The 16,109-nt window shown below is 47.3% G+C and overlaps 1 protein-coding gene across 7 annotated transcripts in view; it reads left to right on the plus strand.

The window, feature by feature from the left end:
* DEPDC5 (DEP domain containing 5, GATOR1 subcomplex subunit) overlaps nt 1–16,109 on the plus strand; it is a 73,064-nt gene that overhangs the window by 31,223 nt on the left and 25,732 nt on the right. For 3 of the 7 annotated variants that reach the window (XM_055549761.1, XM_055549765.1, XM_055549767.1), the window contains exons 25-31: nt 2,005–2,070; nt 5,162–5,345; nt 5,512–5,672; nt 8,352–8,469; nt 10,564–10,731; nt 13,207–13,426; nt 15,563–15,696. In XM_055549761.1, the coding sequence (XP_055405736.1) occupies nt 2,005–2,070; nt 5,162–5,345; nt 5,512–5,672; nt 8,352–8,469; nt 10,564–10,731; nt 13,207–13,426; nt 15,563–15,696 (1,051 nt within the window). Of the gene's footprint in view, nt 1–2,004; nt 2,071–2,425; nt 2,637–5,161; nt 5,346–5,511; nt 5,673–8,351; nt 8,470–10,563; nt 10,732–13,206; nt 13,427–15,562; nt 15,697–16,002; nt 16,033–16,109 lie in introns of those variants that run through there. The other 4 variants (XM_055549764.1, XM_055549766.1, XM_055549760.1 and 1 more) reach the window with 3 other exon arrangements.

Consider the following 16,109-nt stretch of genomic DNA (forward strand, 5'->3'; position numbering starts at 1 on the left):
CATGTTAGTCGGGAACACATTTATCATTGGTCTGTCAGTGAGTCGTGATTGAGGGCTGCTTATGAGATCACTATTGAGGGCCACACCAGGCCTGGAAGCTTTCAATTATATGTGGAAGGGGACCCCCCCCCCCATAAAAATGATCAGAGACCCAGAGGGAACAGTGTGGTTTGAGACTGGAAAAGAGAAGGGTGGCCTTGTCGCTTACGCAGGGGTCTCCAGCCTCTGGGATCTAGTGCCCGATGGCCTGAGGTGGAGCTGATGTAATGGAGATAAAGCGCACAATGAATGCAATGTGCTGAATCATCTCAGAACCGTCTCCCTTCCTCCCCAGTCCGAGGAAAGAGGGTCTTCCGCAAAACTGGTCCCTGGGGCCAAAAAGTTTGAGGACCACTGGCTTACAGAAGTGGCTTACCTCAGATGCGAAGGGGTGGTATTTGGTCAGGAGGAGGGTTAGAAGGTGAGGGATTCTAAGTGCAGGTAGGGTAGGAGCTTTTATTGATTGATACAGGCTTTATGCTTTTTGGAAGCACTTGTTATCTGATCATTCCTGTAGGGAGTAAGTCGTTCAATACATTTTATACACGTAGCAACTTAACACCCAGAGATGTGGAGGTGTTATCCTGGTCTCTCCAGCCAGCAGCCAGCTGTCCTGCTGTTTCTGTGCTCAGTCGTGTCCGACTCCTTGCGACCCCGTGGACTGTAGCCCGCCAGGCTCCTCTATCCATGGGATCCTCCAGGCAAGAGTGCTGGAGTGGGTTGCCATGCCCTCCTCCAGGGGGTCTTCCTGACCCAGGGATCAAACTCGCCTCTCTTATGTCTCCTGCATTGGCTGCTGTTTCTGATTTCTGCAGTATTCAGAGAGCCTTTACAGGGGTAGGGGAACATGAGTTTAGATGGGTGGCAGATTTTGGAAAGCCTCAAAGGATAGATAGTATACCAAATGAATACGAAAAACAGTAAAACTGAAAGAAACAATGAAGTTACTATTTCATGTCTTCGTTTTCTGTAAGTTAACTTGCCTTTCTGAAACTTGACTTGAGGAAGACAACGGAATTGAAATTTTATAAAATTAGTTAATAAAGTTTGCCTCCAGTCACGAGTGGATTCAGCTAGTGATGTTTCTGGTGGCCTATAGCTAAGGCTTGGAAATTGGATTGGCAGTGAGAGAATTCCTAAAGTATCATAATTATTTCCTTCCTATTTCTAGTCCATCTTTCCATCATTCATTTTGAATGAGAAGATATGTTGAATAAAAGTTTAGGGCTAAGATCCTTTTGATCCCTGTGCTTGGGGGCTGAAAATGTTACTTGGCTGCCAGGCTCTTGTAAAGTGCCTTCAGAATATGATAAAAGCAAGGGACCTCCCTGGCAGTCCAGCGGTTAAGAATCTGCCTTGCAGTGCAGTGGATGTGGGTTCAATCTGCAAAGCAACTAAGCCCGTGCCCCACAACTAGAGAGCCCATGTGCTGCAACAAAAATATCCCACGTGACACAACTAAGACCCTATGCAGCCAAATAAATACTAAAAGAAAAGAACTTCATAAAAAAGGAATATGATAAGGGCAATGTTTCTATTCTTTTGCTAAAAGGAGCCGCTTTATAGGAACCCAGAGTTTGACCTTCCCGGCTGTTCGGGGTCAAGTTGTACAAAGGAAGGCTGCTCTGGGGCTTACGGGACCACGCTTAGAGCGAGTTTCCTGGCGACCTGAAGCAGGGGAACCATGGGTTCAGGTGGTAACTGCTTCAGGATTTTCCCAGGGTGGACATGGAGTGTGATTCTGGGCCTGGGGGAGGCAGCTCTCATAGATCCATTGATTCCTCAGAAGATGAGTCTTGGAACTATAAAATCTGCTCTGGAGAAAAGAGGGAAATTTCAGAGAAATCCTAATTTAATGACTGGTGTGGAAGGTTCTCTCTCTCTTTTTTTTTTAAAACTATAACTGGTCAGAACTTTTTTGCAAAATGAGCCTCACTGAAACAGATTCTTTTTATCTTTCCATAGATGTGAATCCTCGGACGCAGAATAAGGATTCTCCAGAGGACAGTGTGTCTACCTCTCCAGACCCAAGTAAGAGGGGGCGACTGATGGAGGGAGGCGGGGGGTGTGAGTGGATGGTCAGGGCACTGAGGGGGAGCAAGAGGGAGCCCTGTTTGGGGGAGAACAGCCTGGACGTTCACGTCTCAGGTGCGGGAAGGCAGCGTGGTGAGGGAAAGTCTGTAGCTTCTCTGATGGAAAGGGAGCGGCGGGGAGGCCACACGGGAAGGGTGGCTGTATTCCCTGCGCTGGCCTTGGCTCTGAGATGCCTAACGATGGCTGTGGGGAGAAGTCAGGAGGAATAAGACCTGAAGCTATTTACATCCCTGCAGTTGAAAGTGTGTGTCTGGGTTGCATTTACATTGATCATCCTTGTCTGTTGAAATAGCTGAACATCTAAATATCAGCAATAGCAAAAGACCAGAAAAAGAAACTCTACTGCTTGATCAACATTGCTTTACCTCACTGTGACCGATGGATGTATGTACATCACCAAATCTTTTTTGTCCCCACTTTTAAGTAACTTAGCAATCATTGCACTGGTTCTCCAGGTCTGGCATGCTGGTCATTTTTCATGTCAATATCAAACATGTTACTATATTGTGATTTGGATAATCATGTCTATTGGTGGCCGTTTGGGTGATTTCTAGTTTTTTGGGTTTTTTTTTAATAGTATATAATGAATGCATGGTGCCGTGGGTGTATTTTTTTCTCTTGGTTCAGATCCTTGGAATATATTCCAAAGAATAGTTGGCAGATTGATTATTTTCTAGAAAGCTGCCAGCCTTGAATAGATGAGCCTGTTTCTCCTCTGCAAGCCCAGCACTGGATTTTGTCATCTGTGTTTGTCACTGTGTGGTTCTGAGCTGGAACCACCTCAGAGGCTTTGGCAGGGCCTGGAGGTACTGGAGGTGGAAAAGAGGCCACCCAGACTCGTTACCCAGGGAAACAGCAGCAGCATCCAGCTAAGAACTGGGAGCTTTTCTCACCACGGGGTTTGAAGTCTCCATGTGTGCCCATGGACCCCGTTTCTAAAAGGTTTTTCTAGTGCCAAGGGTCAGGGAACTGGCAAGGGCCAGAACGGTGAGAAGGCACAGCAACAGAGGGCCTTGCACTTCCGGCCGCCCTTTGGGGGCTCCAGTTGGCGCCCACCTTCTGCTGCTGATTCTAGCCGGGAAGCTCACACAAACTCACCCTCGTTTGCCATATGGGAAACTGGGGTGCTAACTAGGATGTTGTGGACTGGGTCTTTTGTTGTTGTTGTTCATTGAAGCGTAGTTGATTTACAATGTTGTGCAACTCCGCTGTACATCAAAGTGACTCAGTTACACACATGCATACATTCTTTCCTTTATATTCTTTTTCATCATGGCTTCTTACAGGGTATGTCATATAGTTCCCCGTGCTATACATGAGGACCTTGCTGTTGATCCATTCTAAATGTCAGTTTGTATCTGCTAACGCCAGACTCCCAATTCATTCATCTCCCTCCCCTGCTTCCCTTTCGCTGTGTTTTGAGTTCTTGGGGTATTAAGGAGTTAACAAGGCCTGTATGGAGTCAGACTCATAGACTCAGAGAGCACAGTGGTGGTTGCCAGGGTCCCAGGGGAAGGGGGGCAGGGTGCGGGGTGTTGCCAGTTGGTGGGTGTAAAACTTCAGTCCTTGTGAGGTGAGTAAGGTCTCTAGAGGCCTGCTGCATGGCACTGTCCCAAGTTTAAGCATACTGAATTGTACACTTAAAATTTGTTAAGGTGGTAGATCTCAAGTTAAGTGCTCTTACCACAATAAAATAAAATTCAGACCAACCAACCAGAAGTCACCCGGGACCTGGAGTGGAGACCATGGAGTTAGGCTTGTTGCAGGTCAGGTCATCTTCCCCAAAGCCTTGTGGCTGCACGCGGGGCATGTTTCCGCCCTGGGACTCAGCTCTAAAGTCTTCCTGGCCCCTGGCCCCCAGGCTCAGGGACACTGTTTTCCTGGGGGCACATTGGTCACTTTAAGGAAGAAAGATCCCTGAGCAGAGAGGCTTCTGGTCCTGTGACCCTGGGGGGATTCAGCTCGGCCAGGTGTTTAAAGGGGTTGATGATGGCGCCATACCTGCTCAGAGGAGGGGTGTTGGGGACAGCGGGCGCAAGGCCGAGGAGCCACGGGAGATGAGGCGTGTGAGGGTCTCGCTGGGGACACGGAGCCTGAAGCGTGGAGTGTATCTGCTTCTAGTTGTTCCCTTGTATGGAGATTTGAAAAACAGTGTTCACTTACTTGACTGAAGAAGCTAACTGCCCCCCTGCGTTAACTCAGTTATTCTCAGCAAGGAATATTCTGCTCATCGGGGCACATGTGGCCGTGTCTGCAGACACCATTGGTTTTTACAACCAGGCGATGCCACTGACATCTAGTGAGTAGGGACCGGGAGGCTGCTCACATCCTGCAGTGCCCAGGACCACCCCCATGACAGAATTATCCTGACCAGAGTAGGTCTCATGCCCTGAGGTGGGGAAGCCCCGCTTCACCAAAGTGCAGGTGATCTCTGACCGACCCAGAGGGTCAGGCCCACTCTGCCATGACAGCTCTTATCTCTAGATTGTTAAACTCCGGCTCCTAAAGTTCCAGCCTCGTAACTTTCCCAGATGTCTTCCCTTGACTCCTCTTCCTGCCCTGATGGATCTGTGACTTACTTTTCAATCCTGAGTTCTGCTCCCCTGTGCTGTTCCCTCCAGAATCAGCTGCACCCCCCTCTTCTCCCCACCCGGCCCCTCCGCCGCCTTGGGGAGGCTCCTGGCCTGAGCCTCTCTTCCGCTCTCAGGACATTGATTTGCTTCGATGTGTAACTCTGCCTGGCCTGCCCCTGCCGTAACCTCACTGGACTCATGGCTGCAGCTCACGATCAGCAGAAAATGAAAAGTGTCAGCTGCGACTCCCATTTGCATGGTGGGATCGGATAAGCACTGCGTTGTCTAACAGCCTCTGTTTCTCTCTCTTTCTCCCTCCCCCCTCCCTTTCTCTCTCCCTCCCTTTCCTGGCAATTTGATCACCTGTCATACTGCCCTTCTCCCCCCCACTCCCCACCCACATCCCACACCTGCCTGGTGACCTCACTACCTTCCTCCCTGTTCACACGAGGCAGTTCTGACGCTGTCTGCTCCCCCTGTAGTGCCAGGCTTCTGTTGCACAGTTGGTGTGGACTGGAAGTCACTCACGACTCCCGCGTGCCTCCCCCTCACCACGGACTACTTCCCCGACCGCCAGGGCCTACAGAACGACTACACGGAGGGCTGCTACGATCTCCTCCCGGAGGCTGACATCGACAGGTCGGTGACAGAGAGAAGGTGCCTGGCTTTTGCTTCTCCCAAGACTGGTTTGCAAACCTTCAGTTTCACGTACCACCACGGAAGGGCTCACGGGGATGGAGCTGAGGACTGGGAACTCTCTCACTGTGCTCCTGGAATGTCCTGTGAACACCGTCTGTCTTTTCAGGAGGGATGAGGAGGGCGTGCAGATGACGGCCCAGCAGGTATTTGAAGAGTTCATCTGCCAGCGGCTCATGCAGGGTTACCAGATCATCGTTCAGCCCCGCGCACAGAAGCCCAGCCCTGCTGGCCCACCGCCACTCAGCAGCAGCCCACTCTACAGCCGGGGTGAGGTTCCACTGCAGACCCTGAGTTTTCTCCTCTATTCAATTTGTGGAAACAAGTTCTTAAGATAGTAGGGAATACATACACTTAAAGTCATTGTTTTTCAACACACATTTTTTTTGATCTAGTAATTTCATATGTTTATGTATATATATTCATATGTTTATGTATCCTGATAATAACATATTAATGCATCTATATAATGGCATATTTATACAGATATTCTCTGCTATATTGCTTACCCATTTTTTTTCCCTTAAAATTTTTTACTTTATACAAGAATTAATGTCTCCTCCAAGTTCAGACTTATCTTAAAACTCTCTTTAATCTCCAGCTCTCCTTTTAAGGAAGCGGGTATACCTAAGTTCAGGAATGTTCCAGCCTGGCTTGAGCAGTTCCTTGGGTCCCAGGTGGCTGAGCAGGGGCCGAACTGTCAAACTACAGGGTGAATATTCCTGTCCCAGAGGCCTGGGTTTATTTCGTGCACAGTGCCTGACACAGTAGGTCCTCTAATGTTACCTGAACCTGAAGTTTATGCTTGTTCTCCCCTCCTTCCCTATTCTTGTCACTGCAGCTCATTGCAGTTCAGTGACTGGAAGCCAAGATGGGTCATCCACAAGTGGTGGAGGCTAGTGAGTACAGAGACTCAGTGGTGCTGGCTGAGTTTGAGCTGGGCTCTGGAGGTCTCCCCTGAAACAAGTCCAGCAGCGAGAATTACATGTGGGGGCCTGGAACCAGAGAGCGGCGGTCACTTCCTGGAGCCATCACTGAGCATCTCTTCGTCCCCTGCTTCCTCCTTGTAGCTAATGAGCACCCCACCCTGCTCCCTAGACAGCCAGGACCAAACCTCAGGCCAGCTTTGGTTCCATTAAAGCTCCTCCAGTCAGAGGATCAAAGAAGCATGGACCTGTCAATGGAGGCTTAGTGGTCCTTGCGTCCAGGGCCCATTGTTCAGCATGAAGCTTTGGGTTCCTCTGGGTTTTTTCTAAAAGCCTCTTGTGATATGTATCATGTGATGCTGCCTTCTCATATTATAGACTCTACTAATAACCTTCTGATTGCTAGGATAACTTCAGCTTCGTCTTATTATCTTCCACCATGGAAGCAACCGTGCCTGGTATAGGACAGCATGGATCTATGAACTTACGATGGTGTTCATTCATTCATTCATTCATTCATTATGTCATGCATGCATTATTTCACACATTCATTCATTATTTCACTCACTCATTTTATTCATTCATTCCTTATTTCACTAATTCATTTGTTCATTAGTTCACTCATTTTATTATGTCACTCATTCATTCACTCATTATTTCATTAGTTCACTCATTCATTCATTAGTATTTCTGAAGCTCCTGCTCTATAGGACAAAATAACATTAGTCAAACTATGAAATACAATGCCATGTTATGATAAAGACCATGAAGGAAAAATCAAAATGCTTGCCTGAGAGTATTTAATATGGGATTGGATTTGGTCTGGAGGTCTGGAGAGTCAGGGGCAGCTTCTTGAGGAGGTGATGTTTGAGCTGCGACCTGAAACACACGCAGGAGTTTTTAGTGTGAGAGGAGAGGAGTGGAGGGCAGAGCACGCTAGGCAGCAGGATTAGTGTGTGCAAAGGCCTCATGAGACTTTATGGGCACCTAAAAGACAAGTGTGGGGAGTACCACAAGTAAGCCAGCAACATGGCCAGAGACATCAGGACACCCAAGCTGCACAGACCATGTGAAGGATTTTGTTCTTATCCTAAACACAGTGGTATTAATTCCCTTTCCATGTTAGTGGTCCCATCCAGGTTGCCTTTTCCCTGAACAGGCACTTTATAAGGTGCTACTGAAAATACAAAGATGAACAAGATTTGGGCCCTGGCCTCCTGGAACTTTTACTTTGTCGGGAGTGAGACCCACACCCACAAGGAGCTATATCCAGGGTAGAATTCACCATTGATGGGGTCTGATAGCTTTCTGAAGAAGGTGGCACTTGATGGTGACCTTAAACAATCTTTAGGAATTTGATGGTGAGAAGGCAGAGATGAGATGGAAGAGAAGGCAGAAGAAACAACAGGAGCAGATGTTTGGAGAAGGAAATTTGAGCAAATAAATAAGTGGTTCCTTTGTTTTTTTGGCGGCACTGCATGTGGGATCTTAGTTCCCCGACCAGGAATTGAACCCATGTCCTCTGCAGTGGAAGGACAGAGTCTTAGCCGCTGAACTGCCATGGCAGTCCCCAATAAGTGATCCTTTAAGTCTGAAACATGGTTTAGCAGAGTGGGCGTCATGGGCTGGGTTGGCTGCCCCAGGGGCGAGGGTCTCAGATGCCAGGGGGCAGCTCATGCCTGAGAAGGGTGGAGTTCTGTTTTAGTCAGTTAACATCCAGCTTAGAACTTCCCTTCACAGAGGACGAGGCATCAGGTCATTCAGCCTCGAGTGTATCATCCGGATGCTGTCGGTACCCCCGACTCCAACCCCTTGCTGTCTGGCTCAGTAACAGAAAAATCTTCCACCTTCAGGACTTCTTTTTTTTTTCCAACCAAGAGTTATTTCTTTTCCACGAAATTGTCAAACTGAAAGTGTTGCCTCTTTTGTCTCTCCTTTTCTGAATCTATGTGGAAGAGAAGCAATTGCCTTTTAAAGGAAGGACCCTCAACCAGATGGAGGAAATTCTTCTTTTCCTTATTAGGCCTTGTGTCCCGAAACCGCCCGGAAGAGGAAGACCAGTACTGGCTGAGCATGGGCAGAACCTTCCACAAAGTCACACTGAAAGACAAGATGATCACAGTGACCCGCTACCTTCCCAAGTGAGTCCTGGGGGTTTAACATTTTCAGCTTCTGTCCTAGATCATGTCCACCTACCAAGTGATGTTTATAACACATACTGTCCACATACTGAATTACATGTATATTCAAACCGGGGAGACTGAGTGAGTAGTTGTTGTTTTGGAGTTACTATTTTGTTTCCCAGGGTTTGTTTTTTTTAATTTTTATGTATTTATCTTTGGCCCCACTGGATCTTCATTGCTTTGCAAGGGCTGGTTGAGGCCAGCAGGGGCTGGGCTGGTGTCTGGGCTAGTTGCTCTGTGTAGGCCTCTCACTGCAGTGACTTCTTTTGTTGCAGAGCACACGCTCTAGGTGCTTGGGCTCCAGTAGTTGGGGCACATGGGCTTAGTTGCTCAGCTGCATGTGGAATCTTCCTGGACCAGGGATCCAACCAGTGTCCCCTGCATTGGCAGCGGATTTCCATGCACCACCAGGAAAGTCTGCTTTCCAGGGTTGTGTTTTATGGTTGCAGTTCACCTATTTCTGAAAGGGATTTGATTCAGCTTACAATGTTTAGCATGAGTCTTAACACTCCAATTAAAAACAAAGAATATGATAGAAGAATAAGAAGGTTTCAGTTCAGTCACTCAGTCATGTCCAACTCTTTGCAACCCCGTGGACTGTAGCACATGAAGCTTCCCTGTCCATTACCAACTCCCGGAGCTTACTCAAAATTATGTCCATTGAGTCGGTGATGCCGTCCAACCGTCTCATCCTCTGTTGTCCCTTTCTCTTCCTGCCTTCAATATTTCCCAGCATCAGGGTCTTTTCCAAGGAGTCAGTTCTTCGCATCAGGTGGCCAAAGTATTGGAGTTTCAGCTTCAGCATCATCAGTCCTTCCAATGAATTCAGGACTGATTTCCTTTAGGATGGACTGGTTGGATCTCTTTGCAGTCCAAGGGACTCTCAAGAGTCTTCTCCAATACCACACTTCAAAAGCATCAATTCTTCAGCGCTCAGCTTTCTTTCTAGTCCAACTCTCAAATTCATACATGACTACTGGAAAAACCATAGCTTTGACTAGACGGACCTTTGTCAGCAACGTAATGTCTCTGCTTTTTAATATGCTGTCTAGGTTGGTCGGAGAAGGCAATGGCACCCCACTCCAGTACTTTTGCCTGGAAAATCCCATGGACGGAGGAGCCTGGTAGGCTGCAGTCCATGGGGTCGCTAGAGTCAGACATGACTGAGCAACTTCACTTTCATGCATTGGAGAAGGAAATGGCAACCCACTCCAGTGTTCTTGCCTGGAGAATCCCAGGGATGGCGGAGCCTGGTGGGCTGCCGTCTATGGGTTCACCAGAGTCGGACACGACTGAAGCGACTTAGCAGCAGCAGTAGCTAGGTTGGTCATAGCTTTTCTTCCAAGGAGCAAACTTGTTTTAATTTCATGGCTGCAGTCACCATCTGCAGTGATTTTGGAGCCCAAGAAAATAAAGTCTCTTACTGTTTCCATTGTTTCCCCATCTATTTGCTGTGAAGTGATGGGACCGGATGCCATTCATTTTCTGAATGTTGAGTTTTAAGCCAGCTTTTTCACTCTCCTCTTTCTCTTTCATCAAGAGGCTCTTTAGTCCTTCTTCACTTTCTGCCATAAGGGTGGTGTCATCTGCGTATCTGAGGTTATAGATATTTCTCCTGGCAATCTTGATTCCAGCCTGTATTTCATCCAGCCCAGCATTTCTCTTGATGTACTCTGCATATAAGTTAAATAAGCAGGGTGACAATGTACAGCCTTGACATACTTCTTTCCCAATTTGGAACCAGTCTGTTGGTCCATGTCCAGTTCTAACTGTTGCTTCTTGCCCTGCATACAGATTTCTCAGGAGGCAGGTCAGGTGGTCTGGTATTCCCGTCTCTTGAAGAATTTTCTAGTTTGTTGTGATCTACACAGTTGAAGGGTTTGGCATAATCAATACTGCAGAAGTAGATGTTTTTCTGGTTTAAAAACTGAGAAATCTCCATTACCAGCCCCCTGAGATGAGTTGGTCACTGTGCTTGAATGCCAAGTATACTGAGAAAGAAAAGGTACAGAACAGTTGGCGGATATCCTTGTTTGGACCTTTGTTTTTCAGGTACCCGTACGAGTCCGCCCAGATCCATTACACCTACAGCCTCTGCCCCTCCCACTCCGATTCAGAGTTCGTCTCCTGTTGGGTGGAATTCTCGCATGAGCGACTGGAGGAGTACAAGTGGAATTACTTAGATCAGTACATCTGCTCTGCCGGCTCCGAGGACTTCAGGTCAGAGAGCCCGAGTTGGCTTCCTCCCATCGTGGCCTGCCACATGTCTGTAATCTAATGCCTCTGTCCTTCCTCCTGATTGTAAAATGAGGACATTTTTAGGAAAAAAAAAGTGGAGGGAAAAACACATGTGGATTGGGTTAAAAACTCAGTGATGAAATGGACGGGGACGATTACACAGCAGCGTGAATGTACTGAGCGCCACTGAATGTGCTCTTTAAGATCATTATAATGCTAAATGGTGTTACATGTGTTTTACCATATGGAACAACAAAGAGCAAAAAAACCTGGTGAAGATGTGCCCTTTGGTGGAATGTCCGTGCTCTTCACATCTTCCTGAGTGCTTGTTACTTTTATTTTTTCATTGAGGTATAGTAGATTTATAATGTCACATTAATTTCTGCTATACAGCAAAGTGGTTCAGTTATATATATACTTTCTTTTTTTAATATTCTTTTCCATTATGGTTTATCCTGTGAAAGTGAAAGTGTAGTCACTCAGTTGTGTCCGACTCTTTGCAACCCTTGGTCTGTAGCCCACCAGGCTCCTAGAATACTGGAGTAGGTTGCCAATCCTTTCTCCAGGGGATCGTCCCCACCCAGGAATCAAACCTGGGTCGCCTGTATTGCAGACAGATTCTTTACCATCTGAGCCACCAGAGAAGCCCCGCCATGGTTTATCCTAGGATTTTTAAAAGTCTTTTTTCAGCTTTATTGCGGTATAATTGACAAAAATAGTATATATGTAAGGTGTGCAGTGTGACAGTTTCATGTAAATGTACATTTTTTTCTTTTTTTTTTTTTAATTGGAGTATAGTTGATTTATAGTGCTGTGTTAGTTTCAGGCATCCAGCAAAGTGAATCAGTTATACACATACATTTGTCTACTCTTTTTTAGATTCTTGTCTCATATAGATCATTACAAAGTATTGAGTGGAATTCCTTGTGCTGTACAGTAGGTTCTTACTAGTTATCTATTTTATATATGGTGGTTTAGTCACTCAGTCATGTCTGACTCTTTGCGACCCCATGGTCTGTAGCCTGCCAGGCTCCTCTGTCTGTGGGATTTCCCAGTCAAGAATACTGGAGTGGGTTGCCATTTCCGTTTCCAGGGGATATTCCCGGCCCAGGGATCGAACTCGGGCCTCCTGCATTACAGGCAGATTCTTTACCAACTGAGCCACCAGGGAAGCCCTATTTTGTATATAGTAGCGTGTATATGTCAATCCCAGTCTCCCAATTTGTTTCTCCCCACTCTCTTTCCTCCTTGGTAACTGGTTAAGTTTGTTTTCTACATCTGTGATTCAATTTCTGTTTTGTTCATTTGTACCATTCTTTCAGATTCCACATTTAAGTGATGTCATATGATATTTGTCTTTCTCTGACTTACTCCATCCATTATGATAATATCTAGGTCCCTCCATGTCACAGTAATGGCAGTATTTTGTTCTTTTTTTTTTTAATTGGAGGCTAATTACTTTACAATATTGTGTTTTTTGCCATATATTCACATGACTCAGCCATGGGTGTACATGTGTTCCCCATCCTGAACCCCCCTCCCACCTCCCTCCCCATCCCATCCCTCAGGGTCATCCCAGTGCACCAGCCCTGAGCACCCTGTCTCATACATCGAACCTGGACTGGCAATCTGTTTCACATATGATAATATACATGTTTCAATGCTGTTCTCTAAAATCATTCCACCCTCGCCTTCTCCCACAGAGTCCAAAAGACTGTTCTATACATCTGTGTCTCTTTTGCTGTCTCGCATATAGGGTCATCGTTACCATCTTTCTAAATTCCATATATATGCATTAGTATACGGTATTGGTGTTTTTCTTTCTGACTTACTTCACTCTGTGTAATAGGCTTCAGTTTCATCCACCTCATTAGAACTGATTCAAATGCATTCTTTTTAATGGCTGAGTAACATTCCATTGTGTATATGTACCACAGCTTTTTTATCCATTCGTCTGCTGACAGACATCTAGGTTGATTCCCTGACCTGGCTAGTATTTCGTTCTTTTTTATGATCATAAGCTATAGAATATAGTTCTCTGTGCTGTGCAGTAGGACCTTGTTGTATATGCATTCTCTACATAAAAAGCTTTTCTTTTTCTGATGTCTTGTTTTTAACTTTTCATTTTTATGTGTGATTTATGGTTGTAATGATAAAAGGCTGCCATGACACTGGGCCCGGGCGCACACAAGCACTCCAGCGTCTCTGGGGTAGAAGGGAAGAGCAGCCTTGGAGGTCTTCCCTTGGAGCCTGCAACCTCAGATTGGCACGTGCTCCCAGGCAGATGGACCCTCCACACCCCACTCTGGAGGTGGGGGTGGGGGTGGGGTTGCTGAGATGGATGCACCTCGCTGGAGGTGCTTCTATCACCGGCTTGGTCTCACCTCCACTGGCTTCGTCTCACCTCCACTGGCTTCGTCTCACCTCCGTCGATTTTCCCACTGTATCCCTCCGCAGCTTAATCGAGTCCCTGAAGTTCTGGAGGACACGCTTCCTGCTGCTGCCGGCCTGCGTCACCGCCACCAAGCGCATCACGGAGGGAGAGGCGCACTGCGACATCTACGGGGACCGGCCGCGGGCCGACGAGGAGGAGTGGCAGCTCCTGGACGGCTTCATCCGCTTCGTGGAGGGCCTGAACCGCATCCGCCGGCGGCACCGCTCGGACCGCATGATGCGGGTGAGGCCCCGGGGCCCCTCGCGGGCTGAGCCGGGTGTGGGCTGCAGCGACCGCCTCTTCTCGCGTCAGCAGCCCCTCCCCGGCCAGTTCTTTACCCCACAGCCGCCCAGAGATCATCTTCAGTCCAGCAGAGTGGGTTCTTCTTCAGTGCAGGATGAAGTGGTTGGTGGTGGGGGAAGCGGGGGAAAGCTCCCCACCCGAAGACAAAGCCCTCCATGAGCTCCCTGCAGGGTTCCCGGCGTCAGGCACAGCTGCCTGTGTGCCCTGGTGCCGGATTGCTCAACAGCAGCCATGTCACTTCAGTCACTTGTAGAGTTTTCCCGCACCCTTGGGCCTCCTTTCAGTGACTCACTCCCCAGTGAGGGTGCTGAGGCTTGTAGCGGTGATGGGAGGATGTGTCTCAGGACACCCAGCTAACAGAGGGCTGATCTGGGATGATTCGGCCCGTGTGCACGCCTGTGTGACTGTGCACACAGGTCTGTGAGTTTTATAAACGTATAGCTTCATGCCACCACCATCACCGCCACCGTCAGGACACAGAATAGTTCCATCACTCCAAGGAAAGCTCTCCCAGCACCCTTTAGAGTCACACTATCCCTCCATCTCTAACCCTGGTGGACACTGGTCTGTTCTCCATCACTCTACAGTTGTCTTTTCCAAATATCCTATAAATGGGATGATACAGCACATAATCTTTCCAGGCTGTGTTCTTTCCCTCAGCATAACTTGGGATTCATCTAACTTGTCGCTTGACTCCACAGTTCATTCCTTTCCATTGCTGAGCAGTGTTTCATCATCAGTTGTGTTTTTACTTTTTGTTTTTAACCTCAAGTTCAGCTGTCTTCTGTACACAGCATCATTTCCAGGAGAGCTGTGTAGTGGAAAGAACCTTGGTTTTGGAGTCAAGTCAACTGGACATGGAACAACAGACTGGTTCCAAATAGGAAAAGGAATACGTCAAGGCTGTATATTGTCACTCCGCTTATTTAACTTATATGCAGAGTACATCATGAGAAATGCTGGACTGGAGGAAGCACAAGCTGAAATCAAGATTGCTGGAAGAAATATCAATAACCTCAGATATGCAGGTGACACCACCCTTATGGCAGAAAGTGAAGAAGAACTAAAGAGCCTCTTGATGAAAGTGAAAGTGGAGAATGAAAAAGTTGGCTTAAAGCTCAACATTCAGAAAACTAAGATCATGGCATCCAGTCCCATCACTTCATGGCAAATAGATGGGGAAACTGGAAACAGTGGCTGACTTTATTTTTCTAGGCTCCAAAATCACTGCAGATGGTGATTGCAGCCATGAAATTAAAAGAGGCTTACTCCTTGGAAGGAAAGTTATGACCAACCTAGACAGCATATTAAAAAGAAGAGACATTGTCAACAAAGGTCCGTCTAGTCAAGACTATGGTTTTTCCAGTGGTCATGTATGGATGTGAGAGTTGGACTATAAAGAAAGCTGAGAGCGGAAGAATTGATGCTTTTGAAGTGTGGTGTTGGAGAAGACTCTTGAGAGTCCCTTGGACTGCAAGGACATCCAGCCAGTCCATCCTAAAGGAGATTAGTCCTGGGTGTTCATTGAAAGGCCTGATGTTGAGGCTGAAACTCCAATACTTTGGCCACCTGATGTGAAGAGCTGACTCATTGGAAAAGACTCAGATGCTGGGAAAGATTGAGGGCAGGAGGAGAAGGGGACGACAGAGGATGAGATGGTTGGATGCCATCATGACTCGATGGACATGGGTTTGGGTGCGCTCTGGGAGTTGGTGATGGGCAGGGAAGCCTGGTGTGCTGCGGTTCACAGGGTCGCAAAAAGTCGGACATGACTGAGCGACTGGACTGAACTGAACTGAACTTCACTTTTCTGAGACTTAGTTTCTTTTTCCATAACGTAGATGTAACATTGTTTACTTCCTCAAACTGTGATAAAAGTAAAATGTAAGTAAACCGCCTCAAAGAGACAGTTTGAGTCTGACAGCTACTTGGGACTTTTGGTTTGGTAAAAAGTTGTTTCCTGGCATTTCCAGCTCCTGGATCTCATCCTCCCGGACTGTACTAATGGGTTCCCAGTACCTGAGGCACAGCGGACACAGCAGCATCTGATGGCCTGTTTCCTTCTCTCTGCTCTAGAAAGGGGCCACCATGAAAGGTTTGCAGATGGCCGGGCCCATCCCCACGCACTCTCTCGAGTCGGCCGGCCCCCCGGTTGGGAAGAAGGGAACCTCAGCTCTGTCTGCCCTGCTGGAGATGGAGGCCAGTCAGAAGTAAGTGCCCGGTGGAGGGAGACACCTCCATGCCCCATAGGCCCAAGTGCGGTGAAATGTTGGTGCTGTCTGCCAAGGAGCCAGTAATTGACAAAAGACAGGCAGGTGAAAAGAAAGGTTAATACATGGTAAGTGTTGAATGTCATGAAATAGGCCAGAATTTATGAACTTGTAGTCTGGAGCTTGATTTGAAATACATGTACAATTGTTTTTTTTTTTCCCCACAATGTTTTTTTTTTTTTTTTGTTAGTGGGTTGATTTTTTGTTTGTCTTTGTTTTTAATAGACTTTTCTATTTTTAATCCAGTTTTAGGTTCAAGGCACAATTGAGCGGAAGGTACAGAGGGTTCCCATATGCACCCTTCCCCACACAGTATCCGCGTCCCTCACTGAGCAGCCCATTTGGTGCAACTG

Source organism: Bubalus kerabau, chromosome 16, assembly GCF_029407905.1.
Source record: "Bubalus kerabau isolate K-KA32 ecotype Philippines breed swamp buffalo chromosome 16, PCC_UOA_SB_1v2, whole genome shotgun sequence".
In the NCBI taxonomy this organism is placed as follows: domain Eukaryota; kingdom Metazoa; phylum Chordata; class Mammalia; order Artiodactyla; family Bovidae; genus Bubalus; species Bubalus kerabau.